The 23561-nt window shown below is 39.7% G+C and overlaps 1 protein-coding gene across 1 annotated transcript in view; it reads left to right on the top strand.

Annotated features, from left to right (window-relative positions):
• BICC1 (BicC family RNA binding protein 1) overlaps positions 1–23561 on the top strand; it is a 137351-nt gene that overhangs the window by 44959 nt on the left and 68831 nt on the right. The window contains exons 2-3 of the mRNA XM_063133101.1: positions 2549–2595; positions 16613–16682. Coding sequence (XP_062989171.1) covers positions 2549–2595; positions 16613–16682 — 117 coding nt within the window. The remainder of the gene's footprint in view (positions 1–2548; positions 2596–16612; positions 16683–23561) is intronic.

The following is a 23561-nucleotide window of genomic DNA, read 5'->3' as shown; positions in this document are numbered from 1 at the left end:
AGCTGAAGGTTGTTGGCCACCAGTATTACCAAACACATAACAATAGTACAACAGACTTGTGCCATATTTATAATGCATTAAAAACACACTTCAATTCAATGCATTCAAGAGAAATTTTAACATAATTGTAGATACAACAGTTTTAATTCTATCAAGACCCTCTTGAAAAAGATAAAATCAAGTTATTAAAAAGAAATTAAGCCCAATTTAAAACTTGTTTTTTTTTTTTTAAATCACTTCGTTTTAACTTCCTTCGCTATATTTTGCCCTGCAGGTAAAAAGGCAATTGGGAACTTTGAAATGAAAAATGGCTGCAAGGGAAAGGGTTAAGCAACTGTTTTCCTACTGATCCTCTGCATCCTATACCTGTTTTTCATTTAAAACAACAACATTGGCAGACTTAGGTCTCACATGTAACATTTGGTTTGGCCCTGAACTGCTTTATGTCTATTTCTAGATGTTCATGAAAAACTAACAATAATTCCTATCAAATCCTACTGACCATGAGTTTAGGTTGGTAACTCGCCTCTCTCAAAAGGCTCAATGCAAATCCCAGTACATCTGCAGCAAAGAATAAGTTTCAGTTCTGTTGCTATTTAACACTGAGTAGTCTGGTGCAGGTGAATTTTCCCATTCCTCTGAGCAGATAGTCTTACCAAAATTCATTCTGTCTTGCTAGTCTCCTTTAGACAGACTGTCGACTTGTGTGGTGGGGGTAGTATATGTTGGAGAGCAAAAATAAACTTTGAGAGAGGTTGGAAAATTCCCAGGTACTCCAGTGTCTAAAAGCTCAGTACTGGTGTCTAGAAAACCCAAATGTTTATCTAGCGCTATGCAGGTCTGCCTCCACCCCGACCCCCACCCCTGTGAGTCTTAAACATTGAAGTTGACAATAGCACATAGGGTGTATTTTTTCAGCTTTGTGTCTTCACTGTGTGTAACATGGATTTCAAAGTCAGTGTACAATTTACGGGAGTGGTGTGTGTCTTTGTGTGTTTTTACCTTCCTGCCAAAAACTGGTTTTCCCACACTGAGATGAACTAGTTCATCCTAGTTTTTCATTAACATAATCATCAATGGCTGATAATTACACACAGACATGTACGTGTGTGTGTGTGTATTACAAAGCATATTAGATTATGTGTAGTTTTAATTCTATTTTCAAATTGTGATGATGAAAGGGAGCATTACAGAAATTTTGTATTTGTGGTTGAATAAAGGAGGTAAACTGTGTGAATGCTATGTAATTCAGTACTTTTGAATGTGCAGACACACTTGGTTTATTCACTGGAGGAAGTTCAAAGGCTGACATACTTTAGTTGTAAAAGCCAAAGTAAAACATTAGATTATATCTAGCCCTAGGGTGGGATCCAAAGAACCATACAACTAATTTTGTATGTCCGTGATGGCTTTATGTTTGAATTTATTGAACAGAAGCTCCAACGTAGCAAATTGTCGTTGAAACTGAGCAGAAATAAGATATTTCGGATTTCCCCTCCCAAGGCCATAGACACTCCTATGCCCTTGAGAAAGGGGAATTGGAAATAATGTTCTTCCTCCTTCACAGATGCCATGGAAAGTACCAAGGTGGCTGCTTTCTGAGGTTGCAACAGCATCCTCAGACAACCTCACAGAGTTCTAAAAGAGGACATTCCTGTAGGAAGGGAGAGGAGAAGCCAGAATTCCATGGCTTATCCCTCTACACTGATGATAAGTGATCTAGACTGTATCAGAGGCCCATCTAGCTGACTTTTTGTTTGTTTGTTTGTTTGAGGAGGGGACAGATAGAGTGCTGTGCTACTCAACCAACTCTAAATAGCCATTGATCATTAAAGAACACTAGTTTAGGGTGGTAGATAAAGTTTGAATGAACCTATCCAGAATCTGAAAATGAATTGAACTACCTATGCCACTGGTTCTATGAAAAAAGACTGAGCAGCCTAACTGCATTTTTTGAATCTCAGCCTTTCCCCCATATTACAATCACAATATTCTTTCCCCCTTAAGAGTAGAAAGGAATCTGCTCCATTTTAAGCACAGGCAAATTGAGGTCTTTGTTAAGCAACAGATTAACCATGCAGTATATTGTTTCCCTCCAACCTTTCATAATTTGCATGAAGGAGGTTGACCAACGTATATTCAAGATTAATTACTTTTGCAAAGCCTTTTCTATTTTTGGACAGTGCAATCCTGTTTCTAGCACCACTGTCAAAGCACTATTCCCAACATGGATGGGTCAGTATTGCAACCCTGATAAATTGGGGTTAATAGCACTTTATGTCTTTTGAGAACTACTAAGGACTGCCGAAATTAAACAGTTAACTTGATTAATGGTTTAATTTGTTTTTAGCTGTGTATATTTATTGTTTTATACTGTTTGATTTTATCTGTACGCCACCCTGAGATCCTAATGATATAGGGCGGGATGCAAATATTTTAAATAAATAAATAAAATAAATAAGAGGCGATAAATGAGTACATAAGGGGAAATGCTGCATGAGAGCAGATGTATTATATTTGTTTAATTATGTGCCCGTTCTATTTTCAGCTGCTGTTGAAGGAAAAGGCAAAAGTGGAGAAGACTTTTTTCAGAAGGTAAGAAATATCGCACACTCAGATAACATAGCAAATAACATGAGTAAATTTTTCAAAGATAGATGACTTGTCTGTCTGGGACATGGCCCAGGCACCTTTTTATCTATAGCTGAGGCTGGCCTAATGAGCTAACTGTGGTTTTGGGTGCTTCCGGATGGAGGGCACCTAGTGCTATCGATCCAAAGGCATTGTGAGGCTATATTGTTTATTCTTCCTTAAGGAAAGAAGGAAGAAGCAGTGTGAAAACCTGGATGGGTTGCAAACATTATCTGGACACTTGTAAAATTCCATGAAAGAGGCTGTGTGATTGCACAATAAAAGCCTGATCTGGAAGGACCTTGTATGTGTTGTCCTTAACCTCAGCGCCATTTTCAGGTATAAAGCATAATAGGGATTTGCAACATCAATCCTTTTGATTGTTGGGTAGTATGAAACAACTGGATTGGCCAGACTAGATATAAATACCATCAGCCTGGCCTTCTGCCTTTGTTTAGAGGATAGAGTGGTTGATTTCAGCTTAAGCCTTCACTCTGGTTATCACAACTGACCTCAAGAACTTTGAGTTGGAGAATGCACACTCAATATCTGAAGCAGGGTATGATCAGCCACCGTCCCAGCTTGGTCCTAATGGTTGTTGCTGAATCTAGAATATTTTGTTGTTCTAAAAATAATCAAATGCTTCTATGTAGTCTTTTTAAAGTGAGTTCCTAAATATTAGATTAGAATTGGTCACTGATAAATGGGAATGTTGTGCCTCACATATTAGGGCTGGTTCTATTGCATTTTGGTAACTGCTGAATTTGGTTGTGGTGGTGGAGATTTGGGGGCAACAGCCAAAATGATTTGTGGGAGAGGGGCTCACATTTGCAGCATGAAGGGTGTGTGGTCTTACTCTTTATTTTCCTTTTTCTTAAACAGTTTTTTAAGCTGCTAGCTTTTAAAAATCTAGCTGCCACCACCACCACCATTCTCCCTTCTTAGAATGCTATATTAAATACCCTGATTTTTTCTTACATGTTGCTCAGTTACTCAACACATTTTTGCCCCAATATAATGCACAGATAGCCTTAATACGTCATTATGTTTATAAACCTTTTTTTTATGACAATAGCTTAAAAAAGTTCTAAAGATATGCAGCAATTTAGGATGGACCAATAATCACATTTTGGAAATGCAGTAAACCTTCAGGCTTTTCATTAATTTTAGATGCACTTGACAGAAACATTAAATGCCCATTCTGTCCAGCCTAAGCCAGTTGAACTTTTGTCCCATTGGAATAAATTGTGGACAAGTTAGCCATGACTTAAGTATCAGTGATTTCAGTGCAAGCTAAGTTCAACTAACTTAGTCGGGATTCAACCCATTGTGACTAACACTGATGAAACCCAGTGTAGGCCCTAAACTTGGGAGACCCTTGATTCTACTTCCACTATTCCTACAGCACATCATTGCTGTTAGTTTACCACGCTATAGTTTCAGTTTATTTCGGTCATGGGCCAGCACAGCACCCACACTATATAATATGCAAAAAGTAATTTTAGAGATGCATTGCTTGTGGTCAGTTGACACAGCTAGACTTAAATATTGTGGTTTATCGGAAAATGTGAATTTGCAGAATCTTGCGTTTTGGTAGCATATGGGTTAGTGTTTTTGAAGCGAACTTATGGGAATATCCTTTGAGCCTTTTAGAACAGTTCTTTAGGTAGCTGCTCATGACTTAGTCATTCTCTTGTTTGTCCAGTTCCCTTCAATCTGTTTAAACTTTTTTTCTTGTGAAATAAAGAGAGCCAATTTTGTAGAGAAAACTATACAGAAGTGGAAAGCAGGGGGAGGAAAAATGATACTGTGGCTTTAGGCAACAACAACTATGGCTTAAGTCAACAGTTTTTCAAAAATGGAAACTTTTTCACAGGAAGCACATGTTTGGTGAAAGGACTTGTGAAGAAATAGGAAAGGAAAGGGGCCATTAGAATATTGTGCAATAAAAAATAAATAAATGGGTGCATTTTATTCACTTTTGTTTGTATTTCTTATGACCCTGAGAGGCACTCTTAAGATTAAAAGAAATGGAAGTAAAATGGCAAGAGAGTAAAAATGATCGATGCTCACATATGAGTTCATAAGAGCCTTTTCTTAGGCTTCTGCTGTATGCTTCAAGTTTAGGCATACGGCATCTGAAAAACACAGTGAGAATATGACAAACAAGCATTGCAAAGATGTGTAGCATACAGGTGCACTCATTAGAGACCTGTGATTGGCTGTAGCTCTCCTTTGAGGACACTTGTTGGTAAACCCAAGTTGGCTGGTTGTGGACTGTTTGAAAATAGCCCTTGGAATAACACAAATCCTAAAGACAAATTATGGAAGACTATTCATGTTGGTCTGTGAAGTCTGATTGCCAGAGTGCTTCAGTGTTTGAGATTATTTTTTTTAATTAATTTGTGATTCAGGGCAACAACTTCAGCATTTTCTGACTTGGTGCCGTCAAGATGTTTTGGAGTTTGACTCCAAAGAGCACCTGGTTGGGGAAGGCTGGATTAATTCATCAGATGGATAGACTGAAGGCGCTTTTGCAAGTGTCATGCTGCCCTTCTACAGCTAGCTTTGGTTAGTTTCTGGGCGAAGTACAAAGTGTTGGTCATTAACTTTAAAGCCCTAAATGGTTTGGGTACAGGTTACCTGTGGGATCGCCTTCTCCCATACAGTCCTCCCCGCACACTCAGGTCCTCTGGGGTGAACTTACTTCAGTCAGCTAAAACTAGGCTGACATCAGTTTCCCAGAGGACCTTTCCTTCTGTCGCCCCCAGATTGTGGAATGGCCTGCCGGAGGAGATTCATAAAATTAACTCTCTGTGTGATTTTAAGGCAGCTTTAACGACTAGCCTTTTCCAGCAGGCCTATCCAGATCAATGTAAAATCAAGAATTTTTAAGATGTATTGATTCCTGTTCTAATGTTGTTCCTCGCCTCGATCCAAAGGGAGAGGCGGGTAAGAAATATATTATTATTATTATATTTCAGTTCCAATGATAATTCCAAAGTCTCTATTTTATTTAACGCAAGAAATGTATACTTCTGTTTCAACCAATTCAGCCTTGTGTATTTGCATTATGGGGGCAGGAGTTGGGGATGGGTGATAGCCTTGCCTGAACTAAAGGACAGCGTGCTTATTGCAAGTAGTTGTAATATGGAGATGCAGGAAAAATCAAAAGCTGATTTGCAACAGTGGATGCATGTTGAGGGCATTACTAAATTAAACTCCTTTATCTTGTTGTGTTTCGGAGCCTCTTGATAGCATTGTAGCTTGACAACGTCATAAGTAGAAATAAAACACAGGTGATTGGTAGTTGCTAGAACATAACCTGACTGACTAGCTTACTTCTCTTGCCAGCTTTATATTGATTTACTAAACTGACCGTAGTCATGTCTGGGATCACTGTTTCTAGGCTGTTGATGTCAGTAAGGCATGACAGCACCAATATTTTTCGTATGTGAAGCTAAAGTCTCCTATTATTATTATTATTATTATTTATTTATATAGCACCATCAATGTACATGGTGCTGTACAGGTTACTTTCAGCTTTCTTGTTCCTCTGCCTCAATTCAATAGGCTTAATCTGCAAACAGCAGTATCACCACACATTCAGAATGGTAGTGTGACTCAAGTACAGAGTAGGAATGAATGAGGTCCACAGTCCCAGAGGACAACGGGGCATGTGTAGTGTGATTCAAAACACACTAGAAGGAAAAGGCCCTTCTGGTGGGGAACAATGTGCAAGTATTACACTTGTGTAGAACTAGTAGATCAGGAATAATGGCAGCAGTACAAAAAAAATGGTTGCTGACTTTTCTCATTTGGAAATTGAGTGATTTAGATTTTGGAGGAGATAAATTGTACCCCTTAAAGCATTCTTCCTCAACCTGGTACCCTTCAGGACTACAATGCCCAAAATTTCTACAGATTAGTCATGCTGGCTGGGCTATGGGAGTTGACATCCAAAATTTCTGGAGGGTGTCAGGTTGGGGAATGCTCCTTTAGTTAGAGGCAATTCATACAAGCCTCCAGCACATAGGCTTTCCACAGTGATGTAGCATATTGCACAATTGAGCTCATACAGATGTTTGTTTGTAAATTTGTATGTTTTGTCCATTCAGTCTGTCAGCTACAAAAATTGGGAAGATTGATTGAGTAGGCAGGAATAGCTGCCCAATCTCTCTCCACTTCTCCGTGCAATATAAGCCTGATCATTCCACAGCCTGAAGTGTCTCCCATCTTTGGGGCTTGTATGATGCTACAGAACCTGCTTTGGTAGGGTTTTTTTTTAATGCCTTCAACTTTTAAAACTTTTTTGTAGCTATTTTTATATGTTTTCTAACCATCTTTGTGCATAGGGGTATAGATTAAATCAAGTGTCTATAAAACATTTGGTTTGGTAACAGTCTTTTGGTTTTCTTTGAGTCTATGAAAACTTAAGCTACTTGACATTTTTGTAGTGGATGAAAATGCAATATGAATTAGGCACTCTCTTGGCTATGAGAATTCTGACCCAACCTCACCAATCCAAATCCTGTTTATGTGGTTTCCCAAATTGTGCTCTATAGATCTCTCTCCATCTTGGCCTCCAAAACACATGTAACATCACCTGAGATAGAATTTGGCAATGGGACCACAGCTGGGGGGTTCCATGGGCACCTCCTCATGTGTCAGGGATAGTTAAGGCACTGCCGTGGGGTCTTGTAGTTTTTAGCTAAGATTTAATTAATAGCAGTCTAGAAGGCTGTGGGCCTGTTCAGCCTCTGGAATGTCAGAATGTGTTGATCTCTGTCAGCGTTCTCAGAGCAGGGATAGGGGAGTTGCCCTATTCCCTGCGGCCACCTGCTTGCCTTGGCCTTGGCAGAGAAGCTGTCTGTAAGAACTTGATAGAGAAAGGGTAGGGTTTGCAGAAGGGGCGCACAGATTGAAGCATCATCTTGGTGGGCTGAGCAGTGCCGCCCTCTTTCGACACAGGCATTGCTGAAAGGCCAAAAGCCCCTGTCTGTCAAGTGGTCTGGAAGAGGCCTACACCTCCCTTTTTAAGCTGGTGCAAAGGTGAGGAGCCTTTGCTAGGAACGTCTGGTCTGCATTCCTGGAAAACCTCCTTGTTTGGATCCATCACAGTCTGAGACTTTGGGGGCACTCTGCTCATGCTCCATCCTAAGTGGAACTTTGGGTTACGAAGAACTTACCATGAAAAGTACTGTGATGCTTTTCATAAACTTGTGGATTGTGTGTCCTTGTTTGTTGTCAGCTCAGTGTACTGGCAGACTGGGTTTGATCATTGACTGTTGGACTTCCTTTCCTCTGCCTGGACTCATGCGGCAAGGAGTTGCCCTTGCAAAAGCAGTGGCATGGAAATCCTTGTGTTTTAGGGTTTACCTTTCCCTATGATCTTGTGTAAGCCTTGACTGGAGTTACCAACGTATAATCCGAGGTTGGACTAACTCTCTTTGGGTGGTTTGTTAGGCGTTTCAAGAATTTGCTCCATTGATTGTCTGAGGAATCATCCCTGTCTTTTGGCTGTGTTTCGAACCTGTGTATGGATTGACCTTCCCTTGTGTTCAGAACTATGGAGATGGTAACAGGGAAACCATGTTGATAGGGATCTCGTCACAGTAGTAGTGATTAGCTTTGGACTGTTTTGGAATTTCTTGGAGCCTATAGCTACTGGCCATCACTTGTGCCATGCTAAATATGCTATTGGAAGAATCACATAGGCAGAAAACTTTGCACAGATTCGAACTAGCATGGGAGCAACTACATAGAAGGTGGCAGTTATGCGACTTGGGTGCATGTAAAGGAGGTTTTAGTCTGTCTAGCTATGATGACTGTTTCATTTCATGCGTTTTAAAATGTTTTGAGTTAAGATGTATGTGTGCGTCCATCTCCAGTCTGTGGACTGAAATACCACAGAGACCTGAGCGATTTAGCATTTTAATTTAATACCACTGGATTTCTTATTTCACATCTGGGTTTGGGAATTCTCAGGAATAGATGCATGTCATGGTAGAATTTCACTTGTTTGGAAATAGTCTTCCAGCTGCAATTTATTATCCCATGGCTGCTGAAACCCATACAAAGCAAAATGTACTAAGCCCTGGCTGACATTTTTCACTTTTTCCACATGGCACCCTACTCTGGAAATAGTGGGTTTAAAGAATTCTGTTGATATAGGCAGTAGAAGTAAGCATACAACTTAGAGATTTTTAGGTGTGTGTTTGTCTTTCAAAGTTTCTTCTGTAGGAGACCAGCAAAGGATGCACCTGAAGTTTCCTTAATCATAACTACATTCATATGTTCTTAGTACTTGGAACTAGATCATTTAGATCAGTTTTTCACCAAATTCATATAGCTGAGGCATGCTTTATTCTGACTCAAAATTTGATGGGCACACGCAAAGCTGAAGAGGCTTCCTTTCAGTGTCAGGGTAAGAATTAGCTGCCCTCAGTGAGGGCAATTGTTGCTGAATACTTCAGTGCGTCTCCTGATCATACTAGGATCTCATTGAGAGACCCAACAGAGGATAATGATTCTGCCTTGGGAGTCATTACTTTGGCCATACTGGATGCAGAGATGTAGCAGAATTGCCCATCCTAGCAGTGGAGGGCTGCAACGAGGAAAGGACTGAGCCTTACATCGTGTAGACAGACGGACAGCAGGAAGTGACGTACTTGTAGCACAGCTGCAGTTGCATTGTGGTGTGCTAGTTACTACTTTAGATGCTTAGTAAAAAAAAAGAAGAAGATGGTTTGTGTTCAGGAACCTATTCCGGTTGAATGTATTAAAACTTCAATAAAAGTTATCTTTTTAAAATATAGTGAAGAACAATGTACATCAACACATGGCCACCCAAAAGGTTCACCCAAATAATACATTAAACGGCACTACTAAGGCAACTGTCAACTCACTGGTGCAGTGTATAGAGTTTCATAGCTGTGTCCATTTGTTCTACCTTTTGCTGTTGCCTATGGTGGTTGGAGCTGCAGGAGAGCTATTGCTCCTGGTGACCACCATTTTTACCCACAATACCCTGGATACTGTGGTATTCCTGGGCATTGGGGGTAAAATGGCATCCCTGCATTTTTACCACAATGCTTTTGAATTATACAACATCTGGAGAAGAAGCAGGAGCAGCTACATCAGCTCTCCTGCTGTCATTGCTGACCAGAGATTTGTTATCCCTAACTACCCCATATATACAAATGGGAGTTCCATTTGTACCTCTGTGCATTTGTTACGAAATGAATGCACACCTATAATTATAATATGGTGTGTGTGATTTACCATGTGTTTTGTCTTGAGGAGCATGTTTGAGCATTGCGTCATCTAGAGTATTGCATCCAATTTTGGACTCCACAATTCAAGGATGCTGACAAACTGGATCGTGTTCAGAGGAGGGCAACCAGGATGATCAGGGATCTGGAAACAAAGCCCTATGAAGAGAGGATTTGGTTCCATTGTCAAACTGCTCTAACTGTTAGGAAGTTTTTCCTGATGTCCAGCCGGAATCTGGCTTCCTGTAACTTGAGCCCATTATTCCATGTACTCCACTCTAGGAGGATTGAGAAGAGAACCTGGTCCTTCTCTGTGTGACAAACTTTCAAGTATTTGAAGAGTGCTATCATGTCTCCCCTCAATCTTCTCTTCTCCAGGCTAAACATGCCCAGTTCTTTCAGTCTCTCCTCATAGGCCTTTGTTTCCAGACCCCTGATCATCCTTGTTGCCCTCCTCTGAACACTCTCCAGCTTGTCTGCATCCTTCTTGAAGCATGGTGCCCAGAACTGGACACAATACTCAATATGAAGCTGAATAGAGGGGAACCAGTACCTCATGCGACTTCTATTAATGTAGCCCAAAATAGCATTTGCTTTTTTTTGCAGCCATAGCACTCTGTAGGCTCATATTCGGCTTGTGATCTACAACAATTCCAAGATCCTTCTTGCTTATAGTATTGCTGAGCTATGTATCCCCCATCTTGTAACTGTGCATTTGGTTTCTTTTTCCTAGGTGTAGAACTTGGCACTTATCCCTATTAAATTTCATTCTGTTGTTTTCAGCCAGCACTCCAGCCTATCAAGATTACTTTGAAGTTTGTTTCTGTCTTCCAGGGTATTAGCTATCCCACTCAATTTTGTGTCGTCTGCAAATCAGATAAGCATTTTGTGTCGACACCCTGAGCTTACGGTGGGTTATGTAACCCACGATGATCCACAGAACGATGATCCACAGGCACATGTGGCCACCGTTATGAAAATGCAACCTCAATGGGATTGCAATATGCTGTCTGAACCCAGTTAACCCTCGAATAATCCATGGTGGCCAGGTTCAGATGACACATCATAAGCCCATTGAAGGGTTGCATATTCATAATGGGAGTCGAATGCACTGTGGCTCATCTTGAGTTTAAACAACCCATGGTGAGCCCAGGTCATCGTGTGAATAGGCCCACTGCAAAGGTTTGATAGCAGTTGATATAAACAGGCAGGTAAAATAACTGACATACACAGATCTTAGGATTGTTATGTTTATCTCTTTGAGAGGGTTTCTGGAGAGGTAGCCATGTTATGTCTCTTGCAGCAAAAACAAACAAACAGTCTTGTGGCACCTTAGAATCTAGCAAATTTGTTAGGGCACAAACTTACATGGATTACAGTTAACTACATCAGATACCTGAATAGTACTGAGAGTTTCATGTGTGAGTATATAATACACATGGTTGGGAGGGGGGGAATTGTAAACAGTGAGGTCAATTGTATCCAGAAAGTATGATAATCAAGTTATTAACACAACCCCCACCTGTACCCTTACCCACCACTCAAAGGTAGCCACATTGCCACTAAAGAAGTGTCCAGAATCCATATTAGTATAATAGCTTTATTAGATTAACCAAAAGATCACAAAGTGCAGTCTTTCAATATCTCCAGTTCTCTTCGTCAAGCAAGACATTACAAAAAGCAGGCTTGACCTGGAGGAGGGGGAGCATAAAATAACTTGATGGTGAGGTCATGTCAGAGTAATAGCTGGATTTTAAAAACATAACAGCCATGCTGGATCAGACGAAGGTCCTGGGGAACATGGGCAGGACGGTGCTGTTGCACTCATGTCCAAGGGCAGCTGGATGGCCACTGTGTGAGTAGAATGCTGGACTGGATGGATTTTGGCCTAATCCAACATGGCTCTTACGTTCTTATCTAGTCCAGCATTCTGTTCACACAGTGGCCAACCAACCGCCTGCAGGAAACCCACAAATGAGTAGAACAACACCTTCCCAGTTGTGGAGGAAACTTTGTATTTCCAAAATGGAGGATCCAACATTTTTCTCTTTCTGGTTCCACCAACACAAGGTTGAGAGAGCTTCAGCTATCAGGCGGTATAAAAATGTAATAAATAAATAAGGTGCAGCTCCAGGTCCAACTTTTCCACTATCACATGACTTCCATGACTTTTAATGTCTGCAGACACCTCCCCTGCCCTCCACTTTATCTTGGAATTCTAAACATGCAGATACCATCAAGTAATTTTTCTCACCCCTCCAAAACTGCTTTTTGTACTATCTTTTTTGGTGAAGAGATCTTGAAAGCTTCCACATTTTGTTGTTGTAAACTTTCGGTTGGCCTAACAAAGATATTGCACTAACATGGACATTATTAATAGTGGCCATTCACAAAACAGTTGTTGTCGATAAGACAAATGTTCTGGCTTAAAGTAAACCAGTTAACATATATAGATCTGGTTCACATATAACAAACCAACCCATTGTTTTAAAAACCGATGGGTTGTTGCACCTGCCTCTTCTGCTTTACAGCACAACCCACAATTTGGCTCCCTTGTAGGTTGTGCAGAGTAACATGAGAACATGGACATCTGGATTGTTTAGGGGCTAAAGAATCCAGCAGTTACCCCATGGTACATTCACACATCAAGCTGCATAAGCCACGAAGGAGTTGATCATGGGTTGTTCAGGAAAAAGTTTGTTGTTACGAATGAACAGGGTTGTAGTATGATTTAAAAGAAAACTATCTTAATTCAAGCCTGTGCCAACTGAATTGAACTTCCTAATGGCTCTTATACTTACAGCTTTAGAAATTAGTTTCTGGATTAAAAAATTAGAAAGCCTTCCCCCATCAGCCTGAAGTTCAAGTTCAGGGATTATTTACATCAACAGTTATGAAGACAACCCCGTAATTTGCTTTAGGCTCTGATAAACCATTTGATAGTACCAATCAGAAAAGTAAACAAGATGGTGAGCCCTTTAAGTCAGATTTGGATAAGAAGGTTATATAAACTTCAACACTAGTAAGAGAGAGTATATTGTTCAGACACCAGAGGGGATTCCTCATTCATTTCGAAAGAAGATTTTATTTATTTATTTATTTCATTTTTATACCGCCCAATAGCCGAAGCTCTCTGGGCAGTTCACAAAAATTAAAGCCATAATTAACAACCAACAGGTTAAAAACACAAATAGAAAATACAGCATAAAAAGCACAACCAGGATAAAACCATGCAGCAAAATTGATATAAGATTAAAATACAGAGTTAGAACAGTAAAATTTAAAATTAAGTTAAAATTAAGTGTTAAAGTACTGAGAGAATAAAAAGGTCTTCAGCTGGCGACGAAAAGAGTTAGGGCTAGATTAATTCAGGATTAACTACATCACATCTGTACCCCCTGAAACAATGTAAAAACATTCATAATTTTAAAAATCAACTAATGTGAGTAATTGTGCATTATCTTGATTTGGCAGCACACAAATTTGTTAAGTGATCACTATCTTTTCGTTAAGTGCAAATTATATCTCAACCGAGTTGTGTGTTCAAAAGCAGTATAGAAAGCTTTACTGGAAACATGTAATACAACTCACCATGGTTTTGTGCTTTCCCTTCCCCTCATCCACCCCTATCTTTATATCTGCATCAATAAAAACAATTTGCTGCTCTCTCCCAGAGCTCAGTGCATCAGTATTACATTTCATGTGGTAATAGCCTACCAGTGTAATTCAACAAACTTTCTATAAGATTAATCACATTTGTAAAGGCCACAATATATTCTACAATGAATTCAGCCTTCCAAGTTTGGGATTCGTATCTTTAAGCCATTTATAACTTTCCCATCATAGGATGGTAGAGTTGGAAGGGGCCTATAAGGCCATCGAGTCCAACCCCCTGCTCAATGCAGAATCCACCTTAAAGCATCCCTGACAGATGGTTGTCCAGCTGCCTCTTGAATGCCTGTAGTGTGGGAGAGCCCACAACCTCCCTAGGTAACTGATTCCATTGTTGGACTGCTCTAACAGTGAGGATTTCCATGAAATCAAGTCAATATGAGGACTAAGTACTTTAAAAATAACAGCAAACCTGCTTAGGATTCTAAGGGAGTCTGCAAATGTGTGAGCCTTCTCTACTGCAGCGTTTCTCAACCTGCCCCCCCCCCCAGGATATTCCTAGGGGGGCACAGAGGTTTTATTACTTGGTTTCAAAAAAACTAGCAGGGCGCTTGTGTGAGTCTCTACAGATTGTAATAAAAGCAGTAAATTACATTAAATCAAATGCACTTCAAGACCACCTGTTTCGACAGCTTTGCGAGGACAATAATGAAGACTTCACACGCTTATTATTGCATACAGAAGTCCGTTGGCTGTGCCTTTGTCGTTTTGTTGCTTTGTGGGACTCAGTTGTGACATTTTTCAGAGGCAAGGAAATGGAAGAAAAGATAACCTCCGCTAAATGTGATATATTTTACCTGTGTGATGTCTTCGAAAAGCTCAATTTGTTAAACAAACAACTTCAGGGCAGGAATTGTGATCTTTTTACAAGCAAGGAGATTATTACAGAGTTTCTTGGAAAAGTCAAGCTGTATGCCACCAATATTGGACGTTGAGAATTCACCCAGTTTTCCTCTTTGGCAGCAATTAGTGATGAATTGAAAGATGATGAAATAATTGTGTATGTGGATCATTTGAAGCAGCTTTATAATGATATGGAAGTTTGTTTCTGTGATCTGCTGGACATGGATATTCCGACCTGGGTAGTTGATCCATTTGCTGTGAATGCTGCTGACGTTGATGTTTCTTTGCAAGAAGCGCTCATAGAGCTACAGAGCGACATAGCAGCCAAAGTAACTTTCAGTCAAGAAAAACACCATTTTTGGATAAAGAGTACGGTATCTAAAAAGTTTCCACAGCTTTGGGACAAAGCAAAATTGTTTTTCATGGCATTTCCTACTTTGTATTTGGTAGAATCAGGTTTCAGTCATGTGAATTATGTACTCAGCCTAACGCGGAATTGCCTTAACATAATGGACAGAGGTGATCTTCGGTTATCCCTCACAGCAATAGAACCAGATATATAAAAAAGCTTGTTTCTGGTCATCAAGCACAAGGGTCACATTGATGGAGAAATAGTTAAAGTATAATTTTTTATGTAATTGTATTTTGTATAAATTATAAAAATTATAAATAAATCATGTTCTATTTACAGACATAACATTTAAATAGCTACCTTTCTACCGGTAGGACAGGGGGGGCCACGGTTGGAAAAAGGTTGAGAAACACTGCTCTACTGTATGGAACTGTCTACAGAGGAATAGTAACTCTTGTAATTTGATCATTGTTTGAAGGCACAGGATTTGGTTCTACTGCTTATACAAATTAAGTTTATTTTATTTATTTATTATTACATTTTTATACCGCCCAATAGCCGAAGCTCTCTGGGAGGTTCACAAAAATTAAAACCATAATAAAACAACCAACAGGTTAAAAGCACAAATACAAAAAATACAGTATAAAAAGCACAACCAGGATAAAACCTGGTTTAGTGCTGTGTGCTGGATGGATGGGAAGCTGCTTGGGAGCTATAAGCTGTTGCAAGGTTCTTTAGAGGTAGAGCAGGGGATACATGTAATATGCTTTGAAAAGGAATTTTAAATGTATTTTTAGTAACTTTTTTTCTGAGAAACACTTGAGAGTAAATAGGGGAAGAAGACTTGCAATAATAGAAGCAAGTTGCTATGGGGAGAGAAAAAAGCTTAATATGATAGAAGAAATTGGTTAAAATGTAACTTCTTGGATTTATATGGATTCCATATTTCAATAAAAGCTTTAAAATGAAGTGTGATACTAGGAATTGGTTTACTGTATGTCATAGGGCATGGCTAGACAAGCACTTATCCCAGGAATTGCCCCGGGATCATCCCTGTGCGTCCACATGACGTACAGGGGATCCCGAGATTAGGGAGGGATGATCCCTCCCTTGCCCCGGGATACCGCCCTACCCGTTTTTCATGCAGTCTCAGAATGATTCTGGGACTGTGGGATGTGTGGCTGGGTGTTGCAGTTTGTCCTGGCTCCTCTCGCGTAACCATGAGGACCTGGGAATGGGGCGCAGAGCTCCATGCCCATTGGGTGGAGGGGGGGAGAGGGAGGTGTTGTGCTGTTGTTTTTTTAAAAATAAACATACTTTTTTGTAGGAGTGCTCCTGTGCTCAGTCCCGATTAAAAAAAATGGCGAGCGTGACGTCCTCTTCCTTCCTGGACATCACGCGCCGCGTGTAGACAAGGGTGACGATCTTGCGATCATAAAATCACGAGATCGTTGCTCTCCACTCCCCTCGTCTAGCCATGCCCATACATAATTCACACTGGAGTTACTTTAGGCCCGTCTTCAAATATCTGATTCTCTTTGGCATGACTTGGAAACTTTCAGCAGTTCAAAAACACCAGATCAGCCTTGCTTCTGCTAGCTGTAAAAAGTTAGGGGTACCTTGTTTATGGAATATCCTCCCCAATGAGAGTTTTCTTTTAGTTTAAGTTTAGGGGTGTCTGTGCGTACACACATACGCACACATTTATTCCTGTGCTGTTTGTTACCTTGTATTTTATTAGTTCTTCTCTTTTGCAATCTGCTCAAAGAACATTCATTATTCGATGGATTAAAAATATAATAAAATGTGTTTAAACTGTACATTTTTGTCCTTTTAACAGATTATGGAAGAAACTAACACCCAGATTGCTTGGCCATCCAAACTGAAGATTGGTGCAAAATCAAAGAAAGGTAAAATTTTGTCTTAGATTATGATAATTTGGATACATGTGTTCCTGATTCCTTGTACTTAAAAGATAAATTTGGCTAGTTAACATTATTTTGTCTTTCCTAGTTTATTTTAGCCTGTTTTAAGGCCTATACATTCGTCACATTCAGCATCATTGGGTAATGATAACTGTCAAGGTAGTTGTTCCTGTGATAAATTTAGAATGCAATGTAATTATGCATCAGTTTCTAAAAAATGGTTGCTAATTTGACAAAGTTTAGACACATGATGAGGGTTGAATATACATCAAGTTTATTAACCTGCAACAAGGATTATGAAGATGTAAACATTTTGTATCATTATCAAATATTGGAATTATCTATTGTATTCAACTGATGCAAGAACCAAACCTATTTACACTAGGAAGTAAGATGAGTGGGTGATGATTGACATGGATTATTGTATAATACCTGCAATCGATGCTTCCTGAATGAATGCCACATTATGACCAAGCTTTTGTCTCTGTGCAGATAGTGCTTTCCAAGGACAGGAATCAAACAAATAAATCAAACTCTGTGACCCTGTTTGGATGTAACAGTTGCATTCGGCAGAAATTGCTGGGTTAATTAACCCACAAATTGTAGGGATGTGCAGTACGCATGACCCAATTCCAGCAACATCCTATGACTAAGGCATTCCTAGTTTCGTTCTGTTATATCTGAACCCAGGGCACTTGAGATTGTTCATGGGTTAAACAATCCCAAGGTTTGATCTTGGTTAATTAACCCACTAATTGTCACCAATATGTCCAATCGGGGCCTATGAGTCTATGGTATTTGTGGAGTCTTTTTAGCTGCAAATCAGTTTGTATTCTGTATTTGAATATGAACAGATGTGAGCATTAGCCTGTTCTGTAACTTTTGGAATTACATCGTACTGAAAGAACATAAGGATTTTTTCCCAGTAGAAATTCCTTGCATGTATTTTTGTAATGGCAAGTTGAAGATAAAATGATGGACCATCCTAAGTAGCTGACATTCTTTGCTGTTCAGACTTGCATAAAAATACTTAATCTACCTAATATTTAACTTTTGTATTATTTAAGTTTTATTTAAGTAAACATCTTCTTAGAAATGAATGAGTGTATAATTTTATGTTTTTACAGAGTGCATATACTATAGGATGCTATAGGGTTCAGTCAGTTAATAAGTAGCTCCCTGGGGCATTCCAAAAGATCAGTGTCACAACTAAAACATCTCTGCTCCCCATTCCTCATTATTTTTTGTGAACCACCCAGAGAGCTTCAGCTATGGGGCAGTGTAGCAATATAATAAATGAATGAATGAATTCCTACCCTCCAAACCCCAGACAAATAAGGGACCTGGAGCAGGACTTCAGATGTTGAACAAAATGTGCAATAGTGCATATATGTTAGATCTTGACATATAGGATACATTCACATGAACACAATTGAATATTGTTAGTTCTGTGGGGATTGTAGAGCTAAGAATCTTTCAGAGAGAGAAAAAAACTGAAGTAAATTCTCTTAATTTATTTGTTGCAGTTAGGTTATCATTTGATGAGGCCAATGCCTTGACTAGACTGTTCTAGTCGATTCTTAAAGGGGAATGACTGTTTTTGGCATCAGGAAAGATTACAAATGTTTCAGAGCTGATGTCAGCGTCTGACATCCTTTAGCAGGTATTGCAACCCCACCACCCTGACTGGGTTTACCACTGATACTTGCACTGGGGCTCTTTTTCCTTGATATAGTATTACTCTAGAGCACTGTAGGAAATCAAAATGGTGGCTCCCAGTCATCTGGTTCATGTCATGGCTAACCCTACTTCCCCTATTTTGGGAAAAGGTGTTTCAGGTAATCAATCAGAATCAGATTCGGACCTAGAGGAGGAGGCGCCAGACACCAGCCAGCCTGTACCAGTGGGGGAGGAAGCTCTCACAGGCGATTCACCAGCTGGGAGTCAGCCCTCTCCAGAGCTTATCTCCTCAAGGCCAAATCCTACACACTCAGTGGGAAGTGACCTTTCTTCCGGAGGAGAGCACCCTGACAAGCTAGCTGATGCTAGGGTCCGCCAGAAGCTAAAACGCACAGGGTGGAAGGAAGGTGTGAGAAAGTCAGTCTGACTAGGATTGCGCCAGAACCTGCCTCCACACCAGGCTCTCTGAAGTTACGGGCATTTGGGAAGGTGCTTCCTGTTCTCCTTGGTCAGTCAATTGTCTCACTTAGTTTGCATAGTTTTGCCTAGGGGGAAGTTTCCAAGAGATTAGACTCTCTTCAGGTAGCAGAGATGTTTGCTGCTTAATAAAAGCTTTGTGGATTACCTAGCAGGCCTCGTCATTTGTCTCCCATTGAAAGCAGGAGCTTTCTGAGAAACACGACAGTTCTGCATGGAGCACTGTTTTCAATTAACCTCCCCATGCCCTATCAGCAGAAGAGGAAACCCACCACATGAGACTTTGCCCAGAGCCCCCACAAACCTGGATCTGGCCCTGCATGTTGCACATATACATTATGTAGGGTTGTTGTTGTTGTTGTTGTTGTTGTTATTGCATTGGTTACCACTGCAAAAAGCAGTGCTGATGCAAATTATACATACAGAAATACATAATATTACAGACAAAACCCAAAATCCATATAGACCATAATCAGGACAATACAAATAAAAACCATTAAGCTATATTTTGATGAGGAATAGATAAACAAAACCTCTTTTTTTTCTAAGTTCAGGACACTTACTAATGTACACAATTCTTAGACTGAGCTTATACATCCCAATTTAGGAATCTAATGTCTGCATAAATGCCTCCCCAACTGTTAAAGAGATAAACATGGGCCAATTTCCTGCTTTCTCTGTGAGATATCTATACTGTACAGTTTACAGTAACTTTCTGTAAATATATTTTAAGGGCAGGGGGCTCTAAAATGAGCCATTTTAGGGGGGATTTTGGTTATCAATGGCGAGTATTATATGCTATTAATCTCTAGATTTAAATGTGAACTTTTCCGCTAGATCATTAAGTGTCAAAGGCTTTGTCTTCCTTGGGGACTAACATTTGCAGAATCCAGTTATGTAAAATGAAACCTTTCCAAAGAATTTGGCAGCTGGAACACAGCTAAGTGAAGGTTTTTTTAAAGGAAATAGCTGGATGGGCTTAAGCAATAGGTTTGCTTTCAAAAATGCTGGCTTTTCCTCATGAGATTGAACCACACTCTAAAATATGTGAAAGCACGTTGATGTTGCAACTCAGTCTTCACTATTGTGGTGGTTTTGGGAATATATGTGGGTATAGAACGCACAGAATGAGACACGTTATGAAATCGTGTTTATCAAATTTGGATAGAAATCAGGGGTATATCAAATTTGATATCAAATATCAAATCAGGGGTATATCAAATCAAATGGTGTTTATCAAATTTGGATAGAAATCAGGGGTATAATAGTCAAAGCTAGGTGGGGGTAGGGATCATCCCTGTCCGCTCTAAGCCATGCTCCAAATCTAATTTTCACTCTTTTTGTCAGATTCGGTCAGATAATTAATGCCAAACAGGCTTGCTTTCTTTAGAACAGAAACATCTTCCTCTTCTTCATGCACATCCTTAACATTCACTCTGTCTCACTCACAGATGCTTACAGTACCATGTTTCATCACTTTTGATTATGTAGTCTTTTATCCAGATTCTTGCCATGGAGTAAGGCACATGAGGCAACAATTCACTGGCCTTGACAGGACCATGTTGCCTCTCTATTTCCCCTTCTCAGGCCCCTTCCCCTCTAATATATTTTATACAACTTCCAGTGATATGCATTTTATCTAGAATTCTTCTGTCGAATCTAGCTTCACAGTTTTAGGAATGGTGGGAAAATAGCCTACATAAGTGAAAGGCCCAAACCCTTCACTTAAGCATGTTAAAAAAAAATAAAAATACAGGGTTAAAGAAGGGTTTTGTTCTTCTTTATGGCAAATAGCCTTTAGCCACAGTTAATCATTTCTATCTCCTTAGACTCTGAAATATGAGTTTCCACCATCCATTTATTTTGGCTTGGACTTCCTCTATTGTTTCCTGTGTTTGTATTAAGTGAATATTAAAGTCAAATATCTTGCTAAACAAATGGTTTCCTATTTCATTGTTGGTGGTGGCTGGAGTGGTAGTTGTGGATGCTCTTCATCACTAGACTAGCTTAATATCTGACAGATTTTTAAACCTGATTAACTTATTGCCAATTGGCTTTAAAAAAAACCCACTGGGTTCAGCTGTAGTCAATGGACTGTTTTAAAATTATATAGTTTATTTATTATTTTTTGCATATACACTGTCCATTTCTTTTCTCTTCTGCCCCATCCCACCATAACAATTAGTGCCAAAAGAGATAGCAGTCCTACTACCAAAGATCAACCCAGTTGTCAGCAGTGTGAATAGAAATTATGTAAATAGAAATACAGCTCACATATTATTGGCTATTTGAATGAACAAGACCGTAGGTTTTAGGCTAGTTGTATGTGTACTTAGTGCTGTATGTATACTTAGTGCTGTACTATTTGGGTAGTACGGTACAACTAGCTTTTTGCATCTGTAGTGAACATATTGATCTGCCCTTCAGAACAGCAGGGCTATATCAGGGGAAGAAAAATGTAAGTATGAGAACTGTCACAGAGAAAGCAGTTAGAACCAGGAAGAAAGCCTGAGAATTGCATTATGGGACACTGATGGTAGAATCATCAGTTAAAGACTTACTAACCAGTCAAAATAAACAACGTAATACAAACATCTCTCTAACTGATTAACTACCTGATTCTCTGCTGCACTCCCTTATGACAGGCTGAGTTTCTTGCACACTCAGTGTTGATTACATCTAACACCCCTTCTCAACAACGAGTGTCCAAGTCCCTGAGATTCATCTTCTCTCTTAGACTTTCAAACCTGTCTATGGTGAGCGGTTTTGTAAGTGCATCTAGAACCATTTCTTCTGTTGAATAATGCTTACTTTCCACAGTTCCTTGATCTTGCAAGTTTCTCAACATATGATACTTTATGTCAATGTGTTTTGTCTTAGAGTTGACTCTCTGTTTGCAAGAGTTTTATACAACCTTGGTTGTCCTCAAAGAGTCATACGGGTTGTGGTTCAGCTATTTCTGAAAACAAGTAAGAGTTTGCCTTCTCATCTACTGAAGTGGAATATGTGTCAGCAGCACAAACATGTCAAGAGCTCTTGTGGACACATCAGCTTTTGCTGGACTTTGGAATAGCTGAACTAGAACCCATATGACTCTTTGAGGACAACCAAGTTTGTATAAAACTCTCGCAAACAGAGAAAGGGTTAGGGTTAGGGGTGCTGGTGTTGAAACTGACTACATAACCTACATGGTTTCCAATGACAAGTGTTACCTGTTTGGATGGTAACCATGTTGCAATGATAAATTCTTAATTGGGCCTTAGTGTACATCTGATCTGCAGTTTATGAACTGAAGCATCTTGTAACTGTTGCAATTCCAAGTTATATGGCTTTTAAGAGAGTCAAGCTGCCCTCCCTTAAACATCTACCATTGTAAAATACTGAGCACCAAATTCCCCCACACAGTTGTCACCTGTAAGAGGGGCTGTCTTATCCATGTGCCTTCATTTTCCTCCCCCATTTCTGGGAAGTGCACATCACTGCAAAACAGTTTTGTATGACTTAGTAGTAGTTCTTCCCAGATAGACTCAATCCACTGCCACGAAGGGTTGAAGACTGGGTTGAACAACAGCTTCAGATTTCCTCACAAGACTTTAATAAACACAACTCTCCTTGTTGGGGACATGCTCCTTATGCAGACATGGACATTTACTGTCCTTGTGATGGGGCCAGTCCATGCAGGACACGGCTCTCACAGGGCCATTGTATAAAGCTACTCCTTCATGGAAAACTTTCTGAGAATTACCTATAACCACAATTTATTCACACCCTATGTTCTCCCCCCTCCTCAAAGTCCCAACCATCCCTGGAATGCATTTGTGTGGAAGAACGTAAGGTAGAAAAACATGCTGCCATGAGCATGGGGTTTGGTGTGGGGTATATCTATGACTACCCATTTCACATTCTTTCTCCATGCAAGCAAGTACCTTGTAAGTTGTATCCAAGGAGGGCCGGGATTGCTTGTGTAGAGGAGAAGCCATATTGTGTAAACCGACCCTCAGTGGAATATAAAGTTACTTATTTTATTTTTGTTTAATATATTTATGAGCTGTTTTTCAGTATAAAACTCCCAGGGTGGCTTGCATTAAAATAGTAAAAATAACAAATACAATAAGACTAATATTTCCAATTGAAGACTCAGCAGAGCACAACTATTGTTTTAAATGTTAGCTGTTTTTATGCTTTTAAGGTTTTAAATTTTGTGTATTGATTTTTAATGTTCAGCCTTTTAATCTTTGTAAACCACCCAGAGAGCTTCGGCTATGGGGCAGTATATAAATGTAAATAATAATAATAATAACAACTATTCAGCAAAACCCAGCAGAACAGCTTTAGCTTGTGGGCGGTATAGGGGGGAAAAGTGAAATAAATAAAACCAACAAGAGTAAAATCAACAGTTGAAATCAGCTAGTAAACATGCGGAAAAGCCTGGACATTTGCTTGGTGATGAAATTACATCAAATTTGGCACCAGGTGAACTTTGTTGGGAAGCATGTTCCATATGAGGGCACCACAACTGAAAAAGCCCTCTGCCCAGTTACCTGCTTTAGTTCAGATGTCTGAGGGATTCTGAGGAAAATGTAGGGTTTGGGTAGGCTGCTTATGTGGTAGAAAGCAATTCTTCATGTACCCAGATCCAAGCCATTTCTGAGACATTTCTTCTAAGATTACAGGACAAACTGACTAATAACAAGACGTGCATACAGA

This window comes from Elgaria multicarinata, chromosome 8 (genome assembly GCF_023053635.1).
Source record: "Elgaria multicarinata webbii isolate HBS135686 ecotype San Diego chromosome 8, rElgMul1.1.pri, whole genome shotgun sequence".
In the NCBI taxonomy this organism is placed as follows: Eukaryota; Metazoa; Chordata; class Lepidosauria; order Squamata; family Anguidae; genus Elgaria; species Elgaria multicarinata.
The sequence above is the reverse complement of the archived record's forward strand: the minus strand, read 5'-3'. Positions and strand labels throughout refer to the sequence as shown.